The 24,908-nt window shown below is 37.7% G+C and overlaps 1 protein-coding gene across 7 annotated transcripts in view; it reads left to right on the forward strand.

Moving 5' to 3' along the window:
* Window positions 1-24,908, forward strand: part of LYRM7 (LYR motif containing 7) — a 31,228-nt gene that overhangs the window by 1,956 nt on the left and 4,364 nt on the right. For 2 of the 7 annotated variants that reach the window (XM_026081955.1, XM_026081956.1), the window contains 5 exons: window positions 1,302-2,057; window positions 3,085-3,157; window positions 4,661-4,731; window positions 7,304-7,385; window positions 14,000-14,655. In XM_026081955.1, the coding sequence (XP_025937740.1) occupies window positions 1,995-2,057; window positions 3,085-3,157; window positions 4,661-4,731; window positions 7,304-7,385; window positions 14,000-14,076 (366 nt within the window). In that variant the 5' untranslated portion in view covers window positions 1,302-1,994 and the 3' untranslated portion in view covers window positions 14,077-14,655. Of the gene's footprint in view, window positions 1-59; window positions 473-1,301; window positions 2,058-3,084; window positions 3,158-4,660; window positions 4,732-7,303; window positions 7,386-13,365; window positions 13,570-13,999; window positions 14,656-24,908 lie in introns of those variants that run through there. The other 5 variants (XR_003256054.1, XR_003256053.1, XM_026081952.1 and 2 more) reach the window with 5 other exon arrangements.

A 24,908-nucleotide genomic window follows, 5' to 3' on the forward strand; every position in this document is an offset into this window, starting at 1 on the left:
GGGCGGGCGGGCATCCTCTGCCCCTGCGGCCTCCCCGATGCTCGGAGTCGCCTCCAGTGAAGTGGAGACGGAGCCTGTGGGGAAGGGGTGGAGAGGAGCCGTGCGGGGCGGCCCGGGCCGCTCTACGGCCGGCAGCGGAGGGCAGAGGAGCGCTGCGCCTGGCTGCCCGGGGCCAGAAGCAGGGCCCGCCCCCGGGGATGGGCTGCTTGTCAGAGGGGAAAGGAGAGCTGGCAGGAGGTGCGGGGCCACTTAGAATAAAGCATTTAAACTTTTTCCGAGTTAGTCGTGCTTTAGCGTGCCACAGATATTGAGGGAAGGCGTGCCCTGGACGGCTTAATGTCACGATGTGCAAATAGGATCGCGGTTTTTTGTCAGTCTTGAGCTTGGTGCTCAGTTGTTTTGAGTTGATGGTAATGTGCACAGCACTGAAGAAGACAGGCTATGTTCCCCCTCGGATTTGCAGCCTGAAAATGTAAATACTAATTGGATTTGCAATGTATTTGTATACTTAGAGATGCTGGGGAATTTTTTCTTAAATTTCACTGCAGGGTAGGACCTTTCTTCCTAACATTTGCTAGCATTTATAGCATCAACAAGCAGAGGCTTTAGGACTAGAAGGACAGCTGGTGATAGAAGGTGGGCTTTTGTATGCGAAGGCCATCATGGAAAAAAGAGGCAGAAGCTGAGAGAGGGCAGTGAAGTAGTGGCTGAAATTCATTAACAATGAATTATGATGGGAAGGTGTAGAAAAGCAATGGCAGAAAAGCAGGTGCTTATCTCAACCTTTCATTTTTTCCAATGTAGCCTGCTTTTTGGGGGATTTGAACCCCCTGTCTCAGAACAGAAGTGTTATAAAGCCTAATGGGTTATTATGGGGGTTACGTGTTTTGCTAGATGACTACAGTGCTGGAAGGAGTCAGTGCACTGGTAGACCCTGCCTTGAAATCATCTAATGTTATCCTTCTAACTTCTGTGACCTGATGTTATGCAAAACATCGTGTGGGGTTTGCACAAATAAGCAAATAGCAAAAAGCACTAGAGGAAGATATCTGAAAAGTACTGACTGAAGAAAGAGTTTGAAATAATCAGAAAATATGGCCTCTGTTTTCACCTTACATATGTCTTTGATTCAAAATAGTTGTAATATTAACTTTGCTATTTGCAGAGATGGTAAAATATTACAGGCTAAAAATATTTCAAGACATACTGTTCAAATAATTTAGTCAAATCTCCTAAAATATGCCTATAGAAGAAAGAACTTATATGCTATCTCTTAATTCTATCCATTCTACTTTCCACAGTTTTAGCCACGGAGGGAACACTGCAATTGAAGACAGCCTAGTCCTGGTTAGCTGTGAATTATTAAGGACAAGAAAGGCAAAAAGGAGTTAATGTGCTCTTTTATATGTGTTTGCTCACATTTGTTTGTCAGATTATGCTTTAAGTCTTGTAAAAGTGATGGAAGTTTTTAACTTAAAGAAACATCCCCAAGATTTAAATGACTGGGAATGCACTAGTTTATCTTCTTTCCAGAAAGGTCTGTAATCCAGAAGTATGCTCAACAGCAGCATGTTTAGTCATAAATTACAATAGCAATTATAAAGCACTTTACTCCATTGAAGTAAAGCGACATTTGAATTTGTTGCTATTTGTAAGTTGTCCCTTAATATTGTAAGTAGTTCCTTGATACTGTTATGTTATAGAAGCAGTATTAAACTGGAAGATTACCTGTTCTTACTATTTTATGACTTCTTCCCCTTCTTAACTGTCATGTTGTGCGTGTACACTTCTGGATGAATTGTCTTAAGGTGTAGCCAAGTAACAGCTGAGCTGAGGGCGAGAACTTAGCTTGAAAATCTAAAAATGTATTGATACCTGTTGGGAGTAATAACTTTCAGAGAAGCTTGCCATCTCTCTCTGTCATAGAGAGATTGAAAGTATGAGCAACACTTTTTTCAGAGCCCTGCTGGGATATATTTATTGGCTGCTGTCACATGTCACTGCCCTTTTGCTTCAAGGGGATAGACTTGTTTGCATCTCCAGCTCACAGATACAAAGTATGCTAACGAAGAAGATGGTCATTTCTTAGATACAGTCTGTGTTTCTTCTAAGAAATTTTTAGAATATTGATTGTGAGAAAACAATCTAAGATTATGAGAAAATACCTAAAATTGTGCCTTCTAGAGGTGCCTAAACACACAAGGAAGTACTAAAATTAACTTTAAAATGTTCTCAGACTTTTTGGTGCTTGTCGGTGATTGTCAGGATTTCCTGGCATTTCCTGTAAGTCATGACAGTATGTATGAATAAACAGCCAAAACCATATGTCTATGAGCTGTCATTCTCCATAGTTTTGCATTACATCCATACTGAGGTCTGTCATCTCTACATTGTAAATCCTAATCTTTCTGGATGTTTGTTCTTACTGAGGTTTTTGTTTGCTGACCTGATAGTTATTTTTAGGGAAGGACTTTGTTTTGTGTTGATTTTGCCATGTCACCTGTAGAAGATCATACCTAAGCATTATACAGAGATATTAAAAATAATTGTGCTAATTAGTTAATCTGCTAGTTGAGACCCTTTTAAAATTCTCTTTTCTCACATGTGAGAATACTTCAGCCATTTACATTTCTTTCTTTGTAATCAGAGTATTAAATCCAACTATATACCCTTGAAAGTCTGTTTAGGTGCCTTGACTTGTACAGTTATTCTGATTGTATTGTTTTGTTTTTTCTGATATTTATTGTCATGAGAAATATGTTTGCATGAATGTATTTTCAGGATTAGATCCTTGTCATGCAAAGTGATTATTTATAAGTGTAGTGACAGTAGTCTCTTGCATCTCAGATGAATTTGAAACATCCAGAACTGTCTAGGATTTTGATTTCCTTGATTTCCAGCTGCTTTATCTGTGGATTATTTGATCAAGAATTGAGACATAGTATCTGAGAAACTGATTTCCAGCCAAGTTACATACTAAATGAAAGAACATAAAATATCAAGCAAAATATCCTTAATTGCAACATGCTCATTTAAAATAAGAATCTTGTTAGCAAACAAATTCTACTGATATTTTGTTGACAGGTTTTGAAGCTTTTTAAATTGTTACACAGAACCCGACAAGAGGTTTTTAAAAATGATACCAGAGCCCTAGAAGGTAAGGGGGTTTTTTTGTTTTTTTTTGTGGTAAATGCTCACCTCTCTCTTTCTGTGAAACTTTCTTCTCCTTGAGTGTTACATTGCCTGAGTATATTTGATTCTTAAAGTAACCGTCATTGTGGCTGTGAAGACTTGATAGGGCCTCTAATCAGCTCCAAATCAGTTGAGGGAGTCACATGCATGTTGCTGGGAGGGTTCTGTCATGCACCCCTCCCCCCCCCAAAGAAAAATTTTATATAAAAGGTGGAGAAGGGAGCTAAAAATTACCACTGTTTTGGAGGATGTGGAGGTGGCTGATGTTAACTCAAATTAATTTTGCAGTGCCCGGTAGTACATAACTATGCTAATGCTTCTGTTGGGACCAGTGAGTAGGTGATGAAAGAACCAAAATGCAAGGGAAGGAGACAGGAGTACTTCTTCTGTTATCAGGATTGGCTTATGTCAACTAAAGGTAGCTGTAATTTCAACAATAATTTCCCTGTCTCATCCAGTTTAGCCATTCAAGAGAAGTGATTAACTGTATTTGGTTCTTTCTCACTTTTCTTTGCAACTTCACCATTTTTTCCCTTGTGTTTGTTGTGAGAGTGTGTGGCAAAGACAGAGGATATCAAGTCATTAATGCTATTTTGTCCTGTTAACAGAAGCAACAGTGCTAATGTGAGGCAGGGTATGTTAATTCCAGTTTATGGAAAAAATGGAGGGGAGAGAATTAACATTCATTCTGGTTTTCTTTACCATATGTGTTTGTGCATATTTTGTAAAAGAGAAGAAATTTAGGGGGATTAGTGACAACACAGTTGGGTAGTAGGCAAAATAATATAGTTAGAAAGTGAGTAATTCCTAAAATAATCTTCCTTTAAATGACTGCCTTCCAGTTTTAATAGGCAGTCATTGAGGAAACCTCTGTGTCCATAACCAGACATCCTATAAGTTGAAACAAAAACCTCATTGTTAGATTTGTGCCATATTTCTTAAGTATAATGTTGCTGAAAATGTCTCTTTTTGGAGCCTTGGTGATCTTTCTGGGATTTTTTAGCTTCTCCCCCCACCCCTCAGTCCAGTCAAAACATGTTTAACTGTGCTAAGCATTTGACTTGGTCCTCTTTATGTACAGTCGCTGTTCAAGGGATCAATATTGCTTCTATAGTAATGGAAACTTTTAGTAATGGTGTCTGTATGTTAATTCTTTTTAAATCTCAGAATACTAGATGAGCAGTCATAGCATTATATTTTATCCCTATACCAATCAAATCAAAATAAGACACTATCATGTGAATTCCATGGAAATCTTGTATTAAAACTTGGGGTTGAAGGCACAAGGAAGGGGATGAAATTTTTCTTTTAATGGAAAGAAGTAGGTAGCCCAAGGATTGTAGACATAAACCAGGTTAACAAGCTGCCCTGAGACAGCTAGAAAGGCCTTAGGAATGTGGGGTTTGAGCCACTGAAAAAGTAAAGCTAAAATTGTTTTGTTCATGCTTTATTTCCTTACTTTGTTTAGCTGCAAGACAAAAGATAAACGAAGAATTCAAAAATAACCAAAATGAGACATCTGCAGAGAAAATAAATGAGGTACCTTTGTTTTGATGTTTTTTTCCCACTTTGCCTGAAAATTCATGCCTTCTTCTGAAAGATTATCTGAACTAATGCAAACATTTATTGAGACATTGAGAGAGCAAGGCAAATTCTAAAAGGTGCTTCCATGGATCTTTGTTTACAAACATATTGATACCTCCATTGATATATAAATATATATACTATGTCATACAATTTTGCGTGCACCAAAATAAACAAAGAAAAAGCACCTTCTAGTACTTTGATGCACTTATTCTGAGGTTGATAAACAGTTTTTTTTCCCCTAATTTTATTAGTGTTGCTGCTTTTTTGTGTAAATGTTTTGTGTATTTTTCTTAAAAAATCTGTTGGAGCTTGGGTCACTTAAATTTACCTGTCTTTGTTGTATAGACAAGTACACAAAGATATGGAGAAATTAAATAATATCCTGCATTATTGGCAGAGATGGAAACTTATTTTGATTCCTGCTCACAAGTTAGGCATCCTTCTTTAGCGGCAAGGGGAGAACTGTTAACTGGTCCTGGCTTTATTATAATATAGAGGTATTAATTCTACTGCTGTTTTTTGTTTCCTGTTTCCTTGTGGTGAAAACATTATGTTCCAAAAGGAATATAATATTTTGTTATGACACTATATAAGTTACTTTTGCTCAGTTGCTATTTTAGCACTTTTTACTGAGTAATTTTTCCAAAACCTGCAGAGGCCTCAAATGACACTTCTGTGTTTTAGATTTTTTAGTTATTACCACCCATACTGAGGGAATGATTTAGTCATTGTCATTCATCCTTTTAAGGAACTGTTTATACAATGTCGTTGGCACCTGTATGCAGTTTCTACTAACTTTGAGAGGTGATATGTTGGAAAGAAGTGCCTCCATCTGTCCATTGCAGAAATAAGTCTAGACATTTACATCATTCCAGCTGCTGGACAGTAACATAAATAGTTCTGAGCATTTAGTTAGTATTATCTGCTTGTTGTCAGGCCCCTGTAGTAGTACTTCTGCATTTGTGTCCTGGACTTCTGATCTGTTAAATTGTATGTTCTTTTTGTTATTGATGTACAGGAAAAATACCTACTGTAATTTGTAAATCTGTATTTGTTAGGAATGGCAGCCTACAAAATATGCATATAATACCTTTTAATATGAGTTAACTGATATATTGATTGAATGGATAAGTGGAAGAAATTCTAGACTTCTATCAGAACTACAGAATCCTAGAACATCATGTAAACTGTCATAGTCTTTATCGAACATATATATATGCTGAAGTGACATTAATGCAACTGAATCAAATGACAGTATAGGACTTTTGAGAATTTGGACACTTATTTGTATAAACATGGGAGTGATATGCTGTTTTGCTTTAGATGTCAGATTAAAATTGAATATTGGCCAACCAAATGTGTTTTACTCTGCCAGAGTAGAATGCTGCAATGTCTTTGAGTGTGACTTTAAATATTTAGGTATGAAGTGACCTAAGAAGATGGGAATAACCATTTTCAATATTAGACTGTGGGGTGCAGTGGCTGCATCTACCCTAGCATTTTAGTTCAGGTCAGGAGTGCACTTTTTAAGTTGTCCTGGTTGTCTACATGTGCTGTGATTTGGCTTGTTTTGTGAAGCAGTTTAGAGCATGTGACTGGATTACTTTAAGATGAAGCTGAAATGGAAATCATGCTTCAAGGCAAGCTTAATGCATTCTAGCTACTGATGGGCATTCAGTAGGGGGAACTAGATGATACCTAGCTCAAACACTTTAAAGGGGAAAAGGGGGGGCAGAGAAAGATAGTGTAGTTGTCAGATCCTCAGCCCTAACTCTTATGCTGTAAAGGTTCACTCCTGTTGGTACTCCCTGCTTCCCAATATAGATATAGACATTGTCTCCCAAAGTGTCTCACTTGTGCAATTTCATTTATTTCTGACAGAGGTATAACGCAAACAAGCACTAGGCTTCTGCTGGTCACTCAGCAAAATTGACAGAGTGCCTCTGTTTATCCTGTCAATGAGGGACGTAATTCCAGGGCTTTTACCACGTAATCATGCCTCTGTTAGTCCTTACATTGGAACGTCTTGTTCCGGCACTGCTTTCCTGTGAAAGCTCAGGATTGCTAACTCTTGTTGTAATTTGCCCCTATTTTTGTCTCCTTATTACAAGAGTAGGAATGTTAAAAGAGCCAGATTACCCATCTCATTAGAGATAGTCAGATGCTGCTTTTGAGTCATTTGCCAGTGCCTATAATCATTGAAATGAGTTACTTGTTTTGGTAATTGTTTTCTACCTTATTCCTTTGCAGTTTTAACTGGATTTATAGGTCTTACTGCTGCATGTTACCAACCAGATGACTAGTTCCCTTCCTCAGGGGAACATATATCAGGGTAGCTAATATATCAACTTGTAAGGTACTCTGGGATCCCGGAATGAAAGCTATGTGTAGATAGTCAATAGCTTTCTGAGTAATAGAATTGACTGGCTTTGATATTAGAATAGCTCTCTAGTATGGAAAATGCCTGTAAGGAAAATTGTATGTCACTTAAGTTACTCTGTTCTTATTTTTCTTCCTTTACTAGCTTCTGAAAATAGCTTCAGACGTTGAAGTGATTCTCAGAACTTCTGTTATTCAGGCAGTTCACACAGATTCTGACAAAATACGTGAGTAAAACTGCATGTTAAAAAAACGTTAAAAGATGTTGAAATTCAGTAAATAAATATAAAACTTGAAAACTAAACAGAGGGACAGAAAGGGGAAATGTTTGTCTGTTGTCCATATATCTGCCTGTACACTTGGTAATTTAAGCCTGTTGATTGATGTCACTACCCATGAGAGGTAGAAACCTCAAAGATGCAAACTTTCTACACAGATTTTGTGAATTATGGGGGCTTGATAGAGAGGCAGAGACTGCCTTTAATGTCATCACTGAGGAAAAGAAGTTATAACTCAGTTATCCATTTTTCCTCCTTATCCATTAGCAGTGACAGCATCTAGCTGACAAGTCCACGTGCATGTACTGGCTACTCAGTCAGCGTATGTTTAAATCAGCCACAGTGTCTGTAGGTGCTACCCAACAGGTAGAAGCTACCTGAGGAGAATTATGATGTTTGCTGCCCACAGAGTAGTTTTTTCCCTTTAGGTTTGAGTGTAGTCTTCTATTTAAAACCTTGTACTGACATTTTAAATTTTAATGTACCTGACCAAGTTATGTCTTGGAAGATTTGTGACACAATGATGGCCTGGATGCAAAGCCTCTCAAACTCTGAAATTTTGGATTCTGGTTTAGAAGTCCTTTTATACCTTGTAGTCAAACTCAAGAGAAATAGTAGGTTTAGCTGCATGCTGTAGGAGAAATCTTTAGTTGTTTACATTGTTTCCTTTCACTTCTGTTTACTGGTGTCTTTATAAATCTTTGTAGCTATTTCCAATTTTAGGTTCCCTAAAGTAATAAACATTTAACTTTAGAACACCTTTACTAGTTTAGTCCAAAGGTGTGTCCAGACCAGTGTCGTGCCTTCCACAGGGTCATAAGCAAATGGCAGTAAAAGAGCAGGAACACACCAAGAGTACTTTCCATAGCACTTTCACATCCTCCAGCTATTAACATCTTACTTATTTACACTTACTGAGCCAGAGACCATTTCTGTTTTAAATATCCTCAGTGGATTCTCTCTCATGTGCTTGTTCCCTATCACCCATGCAAATTTCTTGCATCCGCAGTGCCTTTGACAAAGAATTTACTGTGGTTTGTGTGAAAATAACTTTCTCTAATTTGTTTTGAACCTGCCTCCTACCTGTCAATCTGTATCTGTTTTTGCCAAGCTGCTAATGAGTTTTTAGCCCCTTATTGCCTCCCCTGTGTTTTTTTTTTTTCCACCTATGGGATAGCTTCTGTATGAAACAACTGCTGAATGCCTGTGATCATTCTCCTGCCCTCCTCTGTACCTTTTTTAATTCTACTACAGCCTTTTTAAGATGAGGGCGTCAGAGCTGCACACAGTCGTCAAGCTATGAGCAAACCAGCAATTTGAACAATGTCATGATGACGTTTTCTCTTTTGTTCTCCATTCATTTCCTAGTAATTCCTAATCCTAAAATTCATTTTTTAGCTGCTGCTGATCACTGTGCTTAGCTTTTTTATTATTTAAAAGTTTATCTTGTATTCATTGAACTCTCACCTGAATGATTCACTCTCACTCTCACCAGTCAGCTTTGAGGCCATCACTTTGTGTGAAGCTAGTATTTTTTTTTACCTGTTTGCATTGCATTTCTTTATATTTAACTTTGTCAGCCATTTTACTGGTTACTCTGTCTCTTAATATCCTTCTGCACTTCTTCACAGTAGGCCAGTTTTCTAATATTATTATTTTTGATAGTATCATTAAAAAACAGTCCATTGTTCACCTGCTCTTCCAGGTCACTTACATATATGTTAAACAGCACAGATTCCAGAAAAAATGCCTGCAGAATTCCACTTGTGACATCTCTCCATTGGGAGAACAGTTAATTTACCCTTCACTTTCCACAGTTTAACCAGTGATTTATCCATGCAAGACCTTCTCTCATAATATGGCAGCTGTTTTCTTAAAAGTGTTAGGTGAGGGACTACTGGAAATCCAAGCACACTGTGGTAGCCTCATGAGAGCTGTTCAGAGAACTCCAACAGAGACTCTAAGGCAGAACTTCTCTTGCAAAGGTCACATGCATTCATATTCTAATACCAATTCATATTCTAACGCTGCCTGAGTGTGCAGGGATGGGGTTAGGAAAGCCTGAGCCCACCTGGAGTTGATCCTGGCAAGGGGTGTGAAGGGCTACAAGAAGGGCTTCTGGAGATATATCAGCAGCAAAAGGAAGACAAGGAAAAAAAAATGTGGGCCTGCTCATGAATGGGGCAGGAGATTTCTTGACAAAGGACATGGAAAAGGCCAAGACACTTGAATGCCTTCTTTGCTGTCTTTAATGGTAAAATTTGCCTTCAGGAATCCCAGGTCCCTGGCACCAGTGAGAAAATCTGGAACAAGGAAGATTTACTTTTGGTAAAGGAGGATCAGGCTAGGGAATATTTAAGCAAATTGGACATAGAGACATCCATGGGGCCTGATGGAATGAACACATACAGGTGCTGAGGGAGCTGGTTGATGTCATTGCAAAGCCATTCTCAATCATCCTTGAAAGCTGATGGCAATCAGGGAAGGTTCCTGAAGACTGGAAAAAGGAAATCACAGAATCACAGAATCGCTGAGGTTGGAAGGGACCTCTGGAGATCATCTAGTCCAACCCCCCTGCTCAAGCAGGGTCACCTAGAGCACATTGCACAGGATTGCATCCAGGCGCGTTTTGAATATCTCCAGAGAAGGAGACTCCACAACCTCTCTGGGCAACCTGTGCCAGTGCTCTGTCACCCTCACAGTGAAGAAGTTTTTCCTCATGTTCAGATGGAAGCGTCTGTGTTTCAGTTTGTGCCTGTTGCCTCGCGTCCTGTTGCTTGGCACCACTGAAAAGAGTCTGGTCCCATCCTCTCGACACCCTCCCTTCAGATACTTGTACACGTTGATAAGATCTCCTCTCAGCCTTCTCTTCTCCAGGTTAAACAGGCCCAGCTCTCTCAGCCTTTCCTCATAAGAGAGATGCTCCAGTCCCCTAATCATGTCTTGGAAGATTTGTGACACAATGATGGCCTGGATGCAAAGCCTCTAAACCAGAATCCAAAATTTCAGAGTTTGAGAAGTCCTTTTATACCTTGTAGTCAAACTCAAATCATCTTTGTAGCCCTTCGCTGGACTTGTTCCAGTAGTGCCCATTACTATTTTTTTTCTATATTCATTTTGGGTAGGTGTAAGCTTTGCTTATCACCATATAATTAATTTTACTATAGTAATTTTTATGAGATGATACAAAAAGAAACTGATCAGTTATGGTTTACCTGAATATTAAAGAGCAAAACAAATCTCAAAACATCATAATGTGAAAGTTGTATATTTTATGTGTGTGTTTGGAATATACTCTGAAGTGAGAAATATTTGAAGTCTTCATATGTAATCATCTAGTAAAATATCAGGAATGTTTAGAAAGGAATTCCAAAGCATCATGATAAAAGTTCATACTATAACAATGAATAGCATAAAAATTGATAGAATGGTAGGTATTCCTATTATACCTTTTCATTATGCCAGGACGGGAGAGCATTCGCTGAAGTTAGAATTTAAATTCAAAGCTTATAAAAAGAATTGTATTTTTATTTTACACAATAAATAATTCATAAAGGTTATGAGAAATCTTTGAGACCAGCAGCAGTGTATTACTCAAACACAAAAGCAGAAGATCAAATTTGATGTTCAGCTTGATATTGTAATAAAAAGAATAAAAGTTACTCTCTTTCCCAGAAGAGTGTATGGACCTTTTTGCCATAGTATGTCAATCAGTAACAGAAAGTTCATCCCTAAATGCCATTCTATAAACAGGTTTTAGTGCATTTGCACCTTTCCTAAGAATCTAGTTTTGAATACTGTCAGATAGCACTTTGAACTAGGCAAATCTAGTATAGCACTTACTAGAACTTAGTATCAGAGGCAGTACAGAGTGTGCCATTAGAAAATTTCTGGAAGCAAGTTCAGAATTTGTAGGGATCTGAGACAGTTGGCTCCATGTTTTGTTAGCAATTTATGCTGAATAACATAAGTGTGCTATATAAAATTGTACCTGTGAATGGGTGCGGTTTCCACTGCTGTTCCTCTTTATTGAATATCTCATCCTGCTGTTTCCATCCTTGCCTGCTTGTAAAGCAAAGCTGTCTGAGCTTTTAGGTGTAGTAAATTGTACAGGTGTTCAATTCCAGTACAACTATGGTTAAAGAAGCTGTAGTAGAGCAAAATCATCCCTTCTGATTGTTACTCTTCACACTCTGTGGTGACTTTTATCATGCTGATAGAATTACAGTTAGCTCCCTTGCTACTTTTTTTGGTTTATTCTTGTATTAAATAAGAGGCTTGGGCTTCATTTTATAAAAAGATGGTGGAAATATTTTCATTTGCAGAAACAAGAATAAATAAATTTTTAAAACCTTTCAGTTGTCCAGGAGAGGAAATTTAATGGAAAATGAAAACATTCTTATATTTATGGTTTTCTAGTTTACAGTTTTTAGAATGAAAGAAATAGTGTGAACTTAACTTGCTTCTGAATAAGCTCTTTTTTAAATTATTAAAAGTATAGTAAAAACATTAAAAATCTTCCACAGTATACTCTAAAGTGGCTAGATGAATTGCTCTTTGTTCGCAAATGAAAATAAGTGAATTTAGTTGCAAAGTTTACTTTCCATAATGTTTCATATTATGTGCTGCATGTTTGTTTTAGAAACTTTGTAGATGAAGATTCACTTTGCTGTCATTGAAAGTATGCTGGCCTACTTGGAAAAAATTCAGTGTTATAAAATATTTTATCTGGACTGTATTTAACTTAGTATAATGCCCTTATTTCAGCCTGAGTGAAAACAAACAAAAAAAAGTAATTAGTTGTTTTGTTGTGTGAAAAATAGAGGGGAAAGAGAAGCTAGGTAAGATACGTTTCTGAAACCTGTGACTGCAGCTTGTTTCCCCAGAAACTGTCAGAATTTTCTCATGCTTAGCTTTTTGTATTATAGCTGACAGTATGTAATTTAGCTATCTGGTGGGGTTTTTTGCAAACTTACATCTCTAAAATAACTATTTAGTATATATCTTGAAAAGAAAAGCCAAAACTAGTTTTGGATAGTGAAGAAAAATACTGATATACTTTTTCTATCAAAATACTTTTTCTATCAAATGAGATCATTCAGTGCTGTCATGACTTTGGAAGCAGTGCACAGGGCAACATTGCTGCTCTTAATAAGAATCTGAGACAAAGGAGTGTATAGTCATGTTTGGATTCAGTGATAAGTCTTTTAAAATTAAATTAGGCAGGATTTTGCTTACTGAAGAGAAGAAATTTTGAGTTACAAGCTTGTTAGTCATTTAAACAATCTTTCTGAAATTTTTTTTTGCAAAATGTTTCAGTCTGAGTCGCATTATTCACTAGCATACAAACTTCTTGGTTTTATTTATTTTGCTTCAAATTAAGCTGATACAAGTAGAGTTTACATTTTAGTGATATACCACACATACAGTATGTCCTGATGATTTTGATGTGCTATGTTGACTGTGTATGTTCAACACTTAGCTTGCAAAGGAAGGTGAAAAATTCTCTTCTTTCAGTCTTTATCTGTTTGGGGGTTTTGTTTTGTTTTTTGGTAGTTTAAATCCAATTCCTCTTTTTTTCTTTTTGTATTGCTTTCATGCATCTATTGTAGCTGTATAGATCAACATGATTTGCCATGAATTTACTCATCTGTGTTTTCTCTGTAAGAGAAATGCAATTGAATTTTTATTTAAAGCTCTTAGAAACTTATTAAATGCATCAGTATCAACCCACAGACGCAAAAGAAACATATCCTTAAGGAAATCAGTTTTTCTTAGAATATATGGGAAAACAGTGTACTTTGGACAGAATGTTACTCAGTGTTACAGACACACAGGCACGCACGCAATGTTTTATGGGTTTACTGTACCCTTAGTATCTGACCTGGTCAAAGTACAGCATTATGCTTTCAGCCCTCTGTGCTTTCAGCTGCTGCTACTTGAGCAAATGTGACATGACATAGCTCCTTCCCTCTGTGCAGAAAGGCCAAGCTGACGTCTGAAGAGCCAGATGGCCAGAACTTTGAGCCAAGAGCAGGTTAAAATGGTGCATAATCAGACAAACCCCAACACGCTGCCCTTCTTTGAAGAGCTGGTGGTGATGACTTTCATTTTCTGTTAGCCTTTGAAACAGGTGTAACTGGATTAATATTATGGACCTTAAATCAGATGGGGGAACGCGATATGTCAGACTCAATACTCATTTTTGAAACTGTTTCAGTAAACATAATCTGACTCAGGATTGTCAGCAAAATTAAAATTGCCATTCTCTCTCTTGCTAAAAGTTATTGCAACACTTTGCCCTTTTTATGGATTCTTAAAGTCATTAAAATATTTTCCATGCTTTTAAAGGGAAAAAAGGTGAAGGAAGTATTCTGACAAACAGAAGGTAAATGTTAATACAGTTTTGTCTTAGATAGTTACCATTATGCTGCTTGTCAGTTTACCAGACTCTCATTTTAGTAACCTGATTTGTTGTTTGTAAATGTAAAAACAATTTTATCATTTGAAATAACATTTTTTGGAAGATATTATTCTTACAGGTTTTTTTTTTCCTGTTACAGTGCTTGTACCCAGGAAAGATCTGCTACAAGACAACACTCCTTACTTTGATAAACCAACAAAAGAGCATCAATCCTGAGGAAAATATGTCCTTCTCCCCCAGAGGTTAATATCCTGTGATGACATCTCTGAAAACCTGTAGCAGATATCTGTCTTAAAACTAAATTTGGAAAATAGTAAATACTGTTAACAGGAAAACAGAGATTAAAACCAAAACACCATTTTTATTGTGCACTATGATACCATCATGCACTGAAGGATATTTTTCTTGTTTGAAAGATGTTGATATTTCCATGGAAACTCAAGACACATACTGTTTGCCTAAAAATATACTTCTGAACTGTGTTATTTCAGCCAACAATGGATGTTGTTAATTGTGACAATCATCACACAGATTKTGTGGCGATTCAGAGGTTTCACAAAACTAAATGCAGATCTTAATCCTGACAATATTTATTTGTAAGTTTGTCATCAATGATATGCTGCTTTGAAATAATGAAAAAACCTCTTGTGGTTTACCATTTAAATTTACCATTAAATTTATGCTTTGCAGCAAAAGCATGATTTCTGAAGTTGTCATTAACTGTACACTAATATACTGTGATGTTTGAAAGGGTTCTTTAAGGTTTGTCTGAATAAATTATTCAGATTTTGCAGATGGGAAAGCGTGTAGTGTTTTTCTTCTGACACACCTTTGAATGAGCAAGAATAACAGGGTTTGCATATCTGAATGGCAGTGGAACAAGAGGACTTGGCCATAACCTAAGCTAAGGATGTTGGTTTAGATCATATGGTTTATGGATTTAAGGCTTTTGGTTTATCTTGTGATTACAGAGTGACTTCCTGAGGCATTTATCAAAGAAAAGAGGATGGTTGCTTTTGAAACTTATGTAATCTCAAGTGATCTGACTTGTGTAGAGTGAATTTATGGTGAGTTTATTTACTAAGCCCTTATTGCTTGCATTTTTTTAATAGAGAATCATTTTTTTCTCACTGAATTAATCATATGAATCTGTTCACTTTAATTTGAATTGCAACCAGATATAGCTACAGTGAATACAGAATGTTCTCTGTGTGAAATCAGTAACAGGAACTATACTGGGATCTAAATAAATGTAATGCCACACAAGTGAGATATCCAAGTGCTACCTTACAGCTCACTTTCAGATCCCAGTGATCCTGTTTATTTTTAATAAGCCTTGAAGGTGCCAATATTGCATTTCCCTGTAGCTTATGTCATGGTTTCACTGACTGGCTAGAACAGAAAAGTAGTGCCTGCATCCAGTTTTTTCCCCTCACACCGAGTGGCAATGGGATAAGTACTCCTCCTATTAAAACTATCACCTCTGCCTGCCACGGTCAGGGTAGCCAGCAGGGAATATTCATTGTCAGTAATCCCTCCTCTCATCTTGCGATCAATTCAGATGATCCACTGATATTGCCTGCACTGTGGCACAGAGGCACCAGGTGAATGGTTGGGAATAGAACAAAGTGAGTGCAGTTCTTACTCGTTGGTTGTAATCTGGTGGCTCCACTAGAAAACACGACTTGCTCCATCATGGATGCACTGTTCTAGGCCTCTGCATCTTTTCCTTCCCTGAGGACAGGCTGTATCTTGCTTCTGGTTTCCCATCCCTTTGCAACCTTAACTTTTCTTGCCTTTTCCTTAAGGAGCATGAGAAAGGGGAGGCAAGGGAGAGAGAATAGATGGTAGCTGCACTTGTAAAGAGAAAACAAAACAGAGCATCAGCTCAAGCGAAGTGACTAATTCTGAAGCAGAAATGATTAAGCTGGGGTTGGGCAGGAATGACATAGAACCATTAAGCTATAGATCCTACAGCATGCTAGAATTATGGGAGAATGTGTCTCTCACAGATCCATTGCTTTAGGTTATGGAAATAGCGTACTAGTGACTTTATTTTTCAGATAGGTTTCATAGTACTGTTAGTTTTAGTAGGTTTTCACCTTTTCAGTAGTGATATAAAATAGTATTGTCCATTACCATGCATGCGAAATATGTATTTAAAAACTTAGTGATGTCAACAGTAGATGGCAGTCTTTTGTATGATATGAGGAAACTGCGAGTAGAGAAACTATTTTCACATGACTAATTTTGTTCTTGTTCTGCTGTCATGTGTTTTGGGTTTTCATTTTTAATGAGTTAACATATGAATAGGAAGATAGTGCAGAAATGGCAGCTTACAAGCTCAGACTTGGAATTCCACAAGTGTTTTTGTGCTTCATTTTGCTTATGCCTTGGATACTCTTAATAAAAATATGGAATGACTCACCTGTATAATGTATACACCTGCTGAAAGTGAAGGACATGATTAAAGAAGTTGATAGGGTTTAATGACCATAGGAATAAAATTCTCCTTGCTGTTCTGTGCAGTATGTTTATGGTTCTGCTGCATTAACATTCCATGTTCCTGCTGTCCTCGTGCATTCCTGGGCAGCAGACACTAACTGAATTTCCAAGTGCTGAGATGAGGAAAATCAAGCTGATACACAAAAGACTACTAATGTAAAAGACTGACAAACCTATTAGTTGCTCTTGTTTCAGGGTGATCTTAAATGAGAGTCTGGGGAGTATCCAGACGTGGGATAGCGAATTGAGCTTAAAAGTATCTGAAAGTTATAGTCCCTGTCTGGCCTAGCAGTTGTTTCCTTTCTGCAAACTGAGCTTTCCAACCTTGAAAGACTCTCACAAACCTGCTTAATGAGCAGCTGGTAATTAAAGGCTTCTCTGTGCTAGTTGGTGCTAGTGGTTATTCCTCTTCCTGTGGTTCCCTGCTTACCTGTTGGTTCACGTTCCAGTATCTAATCCTCTCCCACAGCTTACATTTCCATTTTCATTTCATTCTGACTGTGAGTCTGTTCTTGATACTGCTGGCTTTGTCCTCGTATATACTTGTGTTCTTTGTTTTTTTTAAAGAAGGAAGTTTTGTTGCATTCCTTCCTCAAAGTTTGAAGTGTTGTTTGAAACTTTGTCTAAAACATTTCACTTAATGACATAGAGGGGGAGAAGGTTGATTCTCTTTAGGAAAAGCTGGGATTTAATAGGCTCACAATAATCATGTTAAACTTTTTCAGATTTACTGGAGCTGCAGAGTTTTAGAGTAGATCTATGTGCCTTTCTTCCAGAATATTCATCATCAGCCTTATAGGATAAGGCATAAAGGTAGTATCTCTTTAAATTGTCACTTAATCTGTAACTAGGTATTATTCAAATAAAAATAAAACCCCTGTAGGAATCTTATGCAGTCAGGCAGGAAATCTTCTGTTAAAAAGAGATAACTCTCTGCTTCATCAGATCTGCTATAGTTCAGCTACTGTAGCAAAGAGGTCAGTATGGTCTATTCAGCTGGGTATTTACTGAAGTCCCGGGGGCCTCTGTGGCCTGTACAAATACACCAGCAGTGCTGCTTAGAAGTACCTAGACTGGCTAGTTTAAAGGTTAGTTTCAGTAGGTCTACACAAGATAGTCACATGCATATGCAATGGTTGGTAGAACAAATGTCACCTCAGTGATTACGCTTAATAAAAAAGTCTAAGCACTTCAGCTTTTGACATCATTTACCAGAGATGTTTCTGTTGCTAGAGCCTTCTGCTCTGGCATTTTCTTTCGGGAAATCTTGGCTTTGTGTGCACTGTAGCTTTAATGAAAGCATTAATTACAGCCTAGCAATATTTCCTGTTTAAATATTGGGTTTTCTTCTGTTCTAAACACCTTTCCCTCTCCTTTAACACTCTCATAGTACTAGGTTTCCTACCTTTTTCTCTGTGAGCGCTAGCTCAGGATAGGGATCAAACACAATTTTAGTATGTTTGCTATAGTCTGATGTTCATAAAGCACCCAGATGTCAGATTTAATCTAAGACTTGATTTGTTTTGCCTGCATAGGATTTGAGTTGGAAGCCTTTATGGTCTTCCAATGAAATAAGGTGGCTTTTCTAATTTAGCAGGACCAAGTGAATCCCTCGCCTTGCTCTATTCCCATGCACTTCAGTAAAGGAAGCATTTAGTGGCTATTTTTACAGGCATTGCTGTCCTACTACCACAATGTGACCCCACAAAGAGTTGATCTAGAAGTAGCATTAAGAATTTAATCTGGAAAAGTGGCTCATGCCTTCGCTGAGGTGTTGAGTTTTCAGGGGCATTTTTTCAGGTAGTATGAGATCAACAAACTAGTTACTAAATCTAGTGTTAGCTTTTATTCCTTTGCATTAGAGGTCATGCCAGCTGAAGGTGCTGGACTGAATGCTGTGTGGCTTCATCAGTGCTGTTTGTGTCATGCTGGACCTGTAAATAAAGTAATTTAGCTTCAAGTACTGGCAGTTCTTTACACTTCCTTTACAAAAGGGAAAAAAATACTGACAATTGAAAACTAAAAATAAAGGCTGACCAACTTACAGGAAGAGCTGAGTCCTAGTACTTCCCTGCCTTAGATAACTTTTTCCAAACTACTTGCAAAGGAGAATGCAGTTTATCCTAAATTCTGGAGTTTAGTGGTCTGTGAAATCTTTGATATTTAACTGTATTTGGAATTAAGCACAAATTGCAAAATGAATTCAGCATTAAGGCTATTATTTTACAGGTACAAAGGTCTGATGTTTTGATAACTAGTAGAAATTCAGCGATCTTTGTGGGTATAAGACATGTTGTTTGAATGGGGTATGCTAAAATCTGTGATGCAGATACCCCCTTCTTTAATTCTGGTGTAAGACTTCATCAATGAAGCTTTTATGAAAGCTTCATTCACTTTTTTTAAAAAGTTTAGCTTTCTGTGCATTTGTTTTTAGAAAGAATAAATCTGGGAGAGAAAAAGAGAGTAAGGACACATCTTGAAGTACTTTGTTAAATAGCAGTATAAATAATTTGCTCTTTTTATTACCAGATTTTTTGCTTTAGTTAGCATTTTTAATAATCTAGATTGCTTTCTGAAAGAGGAGTAAAAGCATCTACTTTTTGTATTACGCTTTCCTTTTTCTCACAGAGTATGTGCTTCAGCTTTCCATCTCACCTGCCCGTAAGGCTATGACTTAAGTCCAGGATTAGTCAGGATTAAATAAACAGCCCATGAAACTGCAGTGTATAGAAGCTGGGAGGGAGGATGGCACCCTCCATGCTAGACCATAAAAGTGGGAGAAGTTCTCCTGTTTCACCTGCTACTGCAGTGGTGGCAGCCCTTTCCTCTGAGGTCAGTGGCTTTATGCAAAGGTTGATTCACCTGGCCCTGGACTACCCTTTGCAGATGAAAGACATCTCCGTAGCTGAGCATGAGTATTTTGTCATTCTGTTCCCTATGCAGTAGAACTGTGGCAGTGAAAAAGAGCGGACTGCAACCCATACAATACTCTGTACCTTTTCCAGGCAGTCTGTAAAGGAAAAAAATCAAAAGGTCACTGCAACACTTCCTTCCCATTCTAAGTGTGTATTTAAGATAAAAGCCTTGGTTCCATTTGCTCTCCACCTGCAGATGAGACAGCACTGATGTTTCTGCTGAGATCTTTATCTGTCCATTCATGCATTTTCTGTTTGGAAAGGCTGCTGTCCTCTGCTTCAGATTTCTTCCTGACTGTTGCAGAGGTACAGCCTGAAGTCAGTTCCTTGTGGGATTTTTGGAGAGTCAGCACAAACTCAGCCTATGAAGTATGAGTGTTTTTTAAGAAGAAGGGACGAGCTTGCCCTTTCCACATAGTTAGCTGTGTCTAGTTATGTCACAACACCAAGAGTATGGCCTTCAGGCTGTAATTCCTTTGGATGCGATTTCAAAGGCTACATATATTGTAAGCTTTCTCCAGCAGTTTGGCCAACATGTTACACTGGAACAGCAGGGAGGAGATCTCCTGTGTAACAGTATAGTACTTAGAATTCTTACCCAGCTGGAAGTAGTCCCTGAAGGAGTTTCCCTTTAATGTTAAGAACATGCCAGATTTTTTTTGGTCACTAGTATTTAATTATGCATGTGGTTTCCTCAATAAATCTTCTCTGAACATAGATCTTGATTGCGGAAATTCAAGCAGACAAGTGATCTTGCCGAAACCTGCAGAGTTGTCCAGTACAAGCTGGGGCAGGAGGAGGGAAGAGGTGGGGAGTTGGCTCCTGTCAGAGCAATAAATGAAATGTAAAACAAATGAGCATATAAATGAGGATGAGGGCACTGAAATTCATAGATGGAAGAGCAAAGGAAGTAAAAGAACATTAAGGACAGCTTTTGCACTAGTGAAGGAAAAATGCTGATATTCCAAATAATTCTTTAAACAATTTTCCACTATAAATGTCAGTTTTTCATTGTGTAATTCCAGTCTGCAGTGCAACTAAAGGTGAAAGGCAGAATGAATGTATGTGGACTGAGGAGGTACAGAAAATAAAATTGAATAGAGAAATAATAAAGGCAAAAATTGTATTGGATTTGCACTTGATTATGTTTCACTGCAGTCATAATTAAGACTGCAACATGATCAGGAAAGTAGCTCCTTTGAGCAGAAAGATTAAGGTTCAGTTATCTGTTTTGTACCAAATTTTCTGTATAATTTTGCCTAAGTCATTGCTTTATTTCAGTTGCGTTCAGTGGGACTTAGATAAATAAATACTCACCTGCAATGACTTAGGGAAACTTCCTTCTGTATCTGGATTCCTTTTGGAGAAAGAAGGAAGAGAATTTCCCCTGTAAGGGAATTGTAAAACTCATAGGATCCTCCTCATCGCAGTATCTAAAAGAACCTCAGATGTATTTCAGATTATAAATGTATACGGTGCAATGAAGCATGGCAATTTAATGTGGGACTAATAATATACTTTGAAAAAAACCAAAAGGAGGTAGAAGACTCCAGGAATAGTGAGGTTCATTTTGCAGAGTTTCTAATGTGTGTTTAGCGAAGAAGCTATGGAGAAAAGCTTTAGGCAGGCAGACCTGTGCTCCTCGCTACAGTTTTGCTTTAGCTACTGTGTTAAAAAAGACAAAATTTAGGGGATTATGATTCCAAGGACCAAAGACCTGGGATGGAGTTATAAAGGGTGTACAGTACCTGCCTTTGTTGGATGGCAAGCATATGTTATGATACACCAGTTAGGTTAAATAATGAATCACCCACGACAGCATGCAGTTTGACACCCTTCCCCACTCCTCTACAACAGATTTGTAGTTTCAAGTTCTGCTTTAAGATGAATATTGAAGTTTCTTTCACAATTTTTTTAACCATTTTTCACTGAATACTTGAAGCTGTAAGCATTTAAAATGGAGGAGAAGAATGAAAATGCTGGCACACACACTCCATCATCATGTTAGGGCAGAGGACCCCAAATATGCAAGAAAAGAAAGAGTTTAAAAAAAAACATGGAACAAAGCACACAATACCTTGTTTCTGTGATCAAGAGATCCAGTAAAGCTTACTGCAGATTTTATCATCTTGTTTTTGTACGGTTCCATTTATTTAAAACTGAATTTTCTAACAGATGAAGTAGTTACCTAAGTCAGTTGTTCAAATATACAGTAACTCAAATCATCACAGAAGCTAAGTCAGTTGATCTCTCAATGATTTGTCCTAAGTGCAACTTCCTCTGCTCCATGTCAAAGAAAGAAAATAAGTAGGGAAAACTGAAATTGCACAGAGGAGAAAAAGCATGAAAGCATCTGAACTGAACTATTTGTAACATCTGGCATGGTTCTGAAATTAAAATCCTGTTGAATCCTAGAAAAACAACTAGAAAAACTTCCTTTGTGGAAGTAATGTGACTCTCCTTCTTAGTAAGAAGAAAGGAATCAAGAAGAATTTTGTTATTTTATGAATTACTTAGAGGACTAGTTTGTATTTGGAAATTGCTAAAGGTTACTGAACAGAGATGCAAAAAGTTACCATAAATATTTATTAAAACAGATCAAGAAAGAGAATATTTTCTATCCATTCGAATATGAAATTATAAACAGACTAAGAGTAGCTAAGTAGTATTTACCTCCAAGTAAGTATCCATATGCATAAGGAAACACAGCAGAATGAGCCAGATTTTTGGATGGTGTAAAATAACATACTTTCACAATGTGACTATCCTCCAAGTAGTCACTTGTTTCCAGAAGGAAAGGTAATAGTAGGATGGTTTCACAGGCTGTAAGTGGGGCTAAGAGGATGACATCTAAGCAGGAAAAACACAGGCTGGATATAAAAAATAATAATTAAAAAAAAAAGCCATGGAGCATGACTCCCACTGAAGTCGGTTGGAGCTGCTCAGTATATTCTCTTAGGCAGGGAAATACTGGCTCCAGGAAAGAGGACACCCTATCTATTAGGAAATTTAAAGCCACACCTGCCACAATGCTAAAATATACGCAGTAATTAGTGCACATTGGAATGAGTAGGAATGAGGACTCAGCTGGACCCTGGGAAAATAATCAGTTGTACCAGCTAGATTATTTATATGTTAAAGTAATTCAGAAGCAATGTGCCCAAACACACTAAAGGCAGCAGGAGCTGAAAGAAATGGAGGTTGTTGTACCTCCATCATCCCCCACCACATGATTAGGAGAAAAGGAGAAAGCTAATACAAAAAAAGAAATTGTATTGCACTTAGTTCAGTGGGAGTACAGCCCTCTGTAACAGTAGACTGTTGATCTCTATAGGCAGGAAGCCTTCCTACCAGGTGATTAGGATGAGAACTGTGTGAGCCACTAGACCTTTTTTTCTTAATATTTTACATATGAACATTGTGCATTTGACTTCTCCTACAAATGCCCTTCAGGAACTCTGTACTAGAGCCGTTTTCACAGATGTTGCCAAGTGCTGACTGTTAATGTTGTATTAACCTGGATTATTTAACCCTTATCCAGCAAATGGGTTCTGACTATCCTGGAAAAAAAAAAAGCAGTTAGGAATCATTTGCAGGGGCTGTTGATATCTCCCCCAAGTTGAATGTGTGGGAACTTGATTGTAGTGGAAGTACTCCACTTGCCAAGGTTGTGAGGGAGTCTCTTCTCAAGTCTTAAGTTCTGAGTCTGCTTGCCTATTTTATGTTCACCCACAGCAAACTTTGACTTGGGTACAGTTGAAGTCTGAGAGCAGTCTACAGAGCAGTCTTAGACTCGATACATAAAAATCTTTTATCTTCATCTTTTCTTTCTGTTGACCACCATCTGTTTTGGTCTGCTTCCTTCAATATTTTTGTCATTTACTCATGGTCTGGGAACAAAATGCCCTTTCTATGTCAGTATACAGGGATTGGTGCTAACATTGGAAGCACGTTACATACGATGTTGCTGTGCAGGAATAAGAAAGGCTATTTTGAATTTTGTGAGGGACATGCTGTCCTTCTGAAATAAATATTCAGAACGGAGCTGCTCTTTCTAATGGTTAATGGTGGGAAATTGTCTGCGCTATTTGGCAAACAGTTGTGGAAGCATCTCAGATCATTCTTTCTGAAAGGCTGATAGGTTTTTCTCCCCCTACTGAACTGCAAGGAGCGTTAACTGCAGCATATTCTGTGCCAGATAGCCATATATACAACATGTAAATGCTTGTGGGTTTGCTGGGTCCGTTAAAACCAGAAAGGCCAGAGCTTCTTGTTGCCCTATCATTAGCCAGCAATCTCATGACAAGGAAGTAGAAAGGAGTTGTATGGAAACACAGGTTTATAACCCGTGGGTGTGTAGCCCTCAACCACACCATTACTGCTGCAGCAGTGAGAGAAGACTTTTAGTAAGGAGTGTCTTGCCTCCTTAAAGCATGACTTTATGTGAAGATTCCAGCTGTGGTGCATATTACTTAGAATGTGTTCTGGCCAGTGTTTAAGCAAATACACGTCCTTGCTTATATAAGCAGCCCAATTAAATGCAGTGTTTAAATGCTTGCAGAACTGGCAACTTGTTTTATAATGATAGTTTGCCAGGGTAATAAGGAACTTGGGAGTAAATCTTTCCTGCCTAATGCATGGAAGCAATCTCATTGAGTTCACCTCTGTGCATAGAGCAAGCAGAATGTGGCATATTCTTTTAAGTGTGCCAAGCTGATGTTTGCACTGGGTACTTTGGGTGAGTAATAGCCCAGAAGCAATACTGATATCAATAGAAGGGCTGTGTAACTGGTCGTTTAATTTCTGGAGCCTTTTTAAATTCTCACCATGGAGAAGATCTGTATAGGTCTTCACCATGTTGATTGATTTCTTTTCAAAGAAAGTAGCTTTGTAATTTTTATCTTGTGTTTCCTACCTCTACTGACTTCCAATGCACCTCTATGGAAAAATATATGTAGTACAGTTAACTATTTATATATTGGATTGTAGCAGTAGGTATTCCAAAAAGGTACAGTTACAGAATCAGCTGCAGAAAGCACGAACAAAGCCTTTCAGGTCTTGAACCTGCATTTGTACATGAGATTTGGGGGATGAAGCAACAAAAATGTCAAAGAAACTCAATAAAAGTTCACGCTGCTGCATGCTTACACAGATGTGCAGGTTCAAAAAGTGAAGTTACGTGATGCTTCACGTGTTTTAACTTCCTTAATTTGTTATGCTCATCTTATGCTTTTACATATACTACAGTAGTGATTTAATGGATATAAAATGGCTTAAGGGATAATTTGAACATAGGATGATTTTTTGAACAGTAAGTTCTAGCATAATAGGGTATTTTAGTTATTCATCCATCTGCGTGTTTGAACATGTCCTTAGATAACCTTAGCTGAACATGAACACTTCAAATGCCATAGGTGTTTTATGCAATTTGTCTGTGCATGAGGCTCATTTATTATATGTAACAATGTATCCTTGTAGAAAAGACAGATAAACTGAAGATCTGCATGGAATTGATCATTGGCATTTCATTTAAAATCTGATTCCATATTTTGTTTGGGATTACTTTCTCAGAGCTCTAAATGACAGAAAACATTTTGGCCAATTCCCAGAGGAGCTTAAGGAGCCTGA

This window comes from Apteryx rowi, unplaced genomic scaffold, assembly GCF_003343035.1.
Source record: "Apteryx rowi isolate R43461 unplaced genomic scaffold, aptRow1 scaffold_563, whole genome shotgun sequence".
Taxonomy (NCBI): Eukaryota; Metazoa; Chordata; class Aves; order Apterygiformes; family Apterygidae; genus Apteryx; species Apteryx rowi.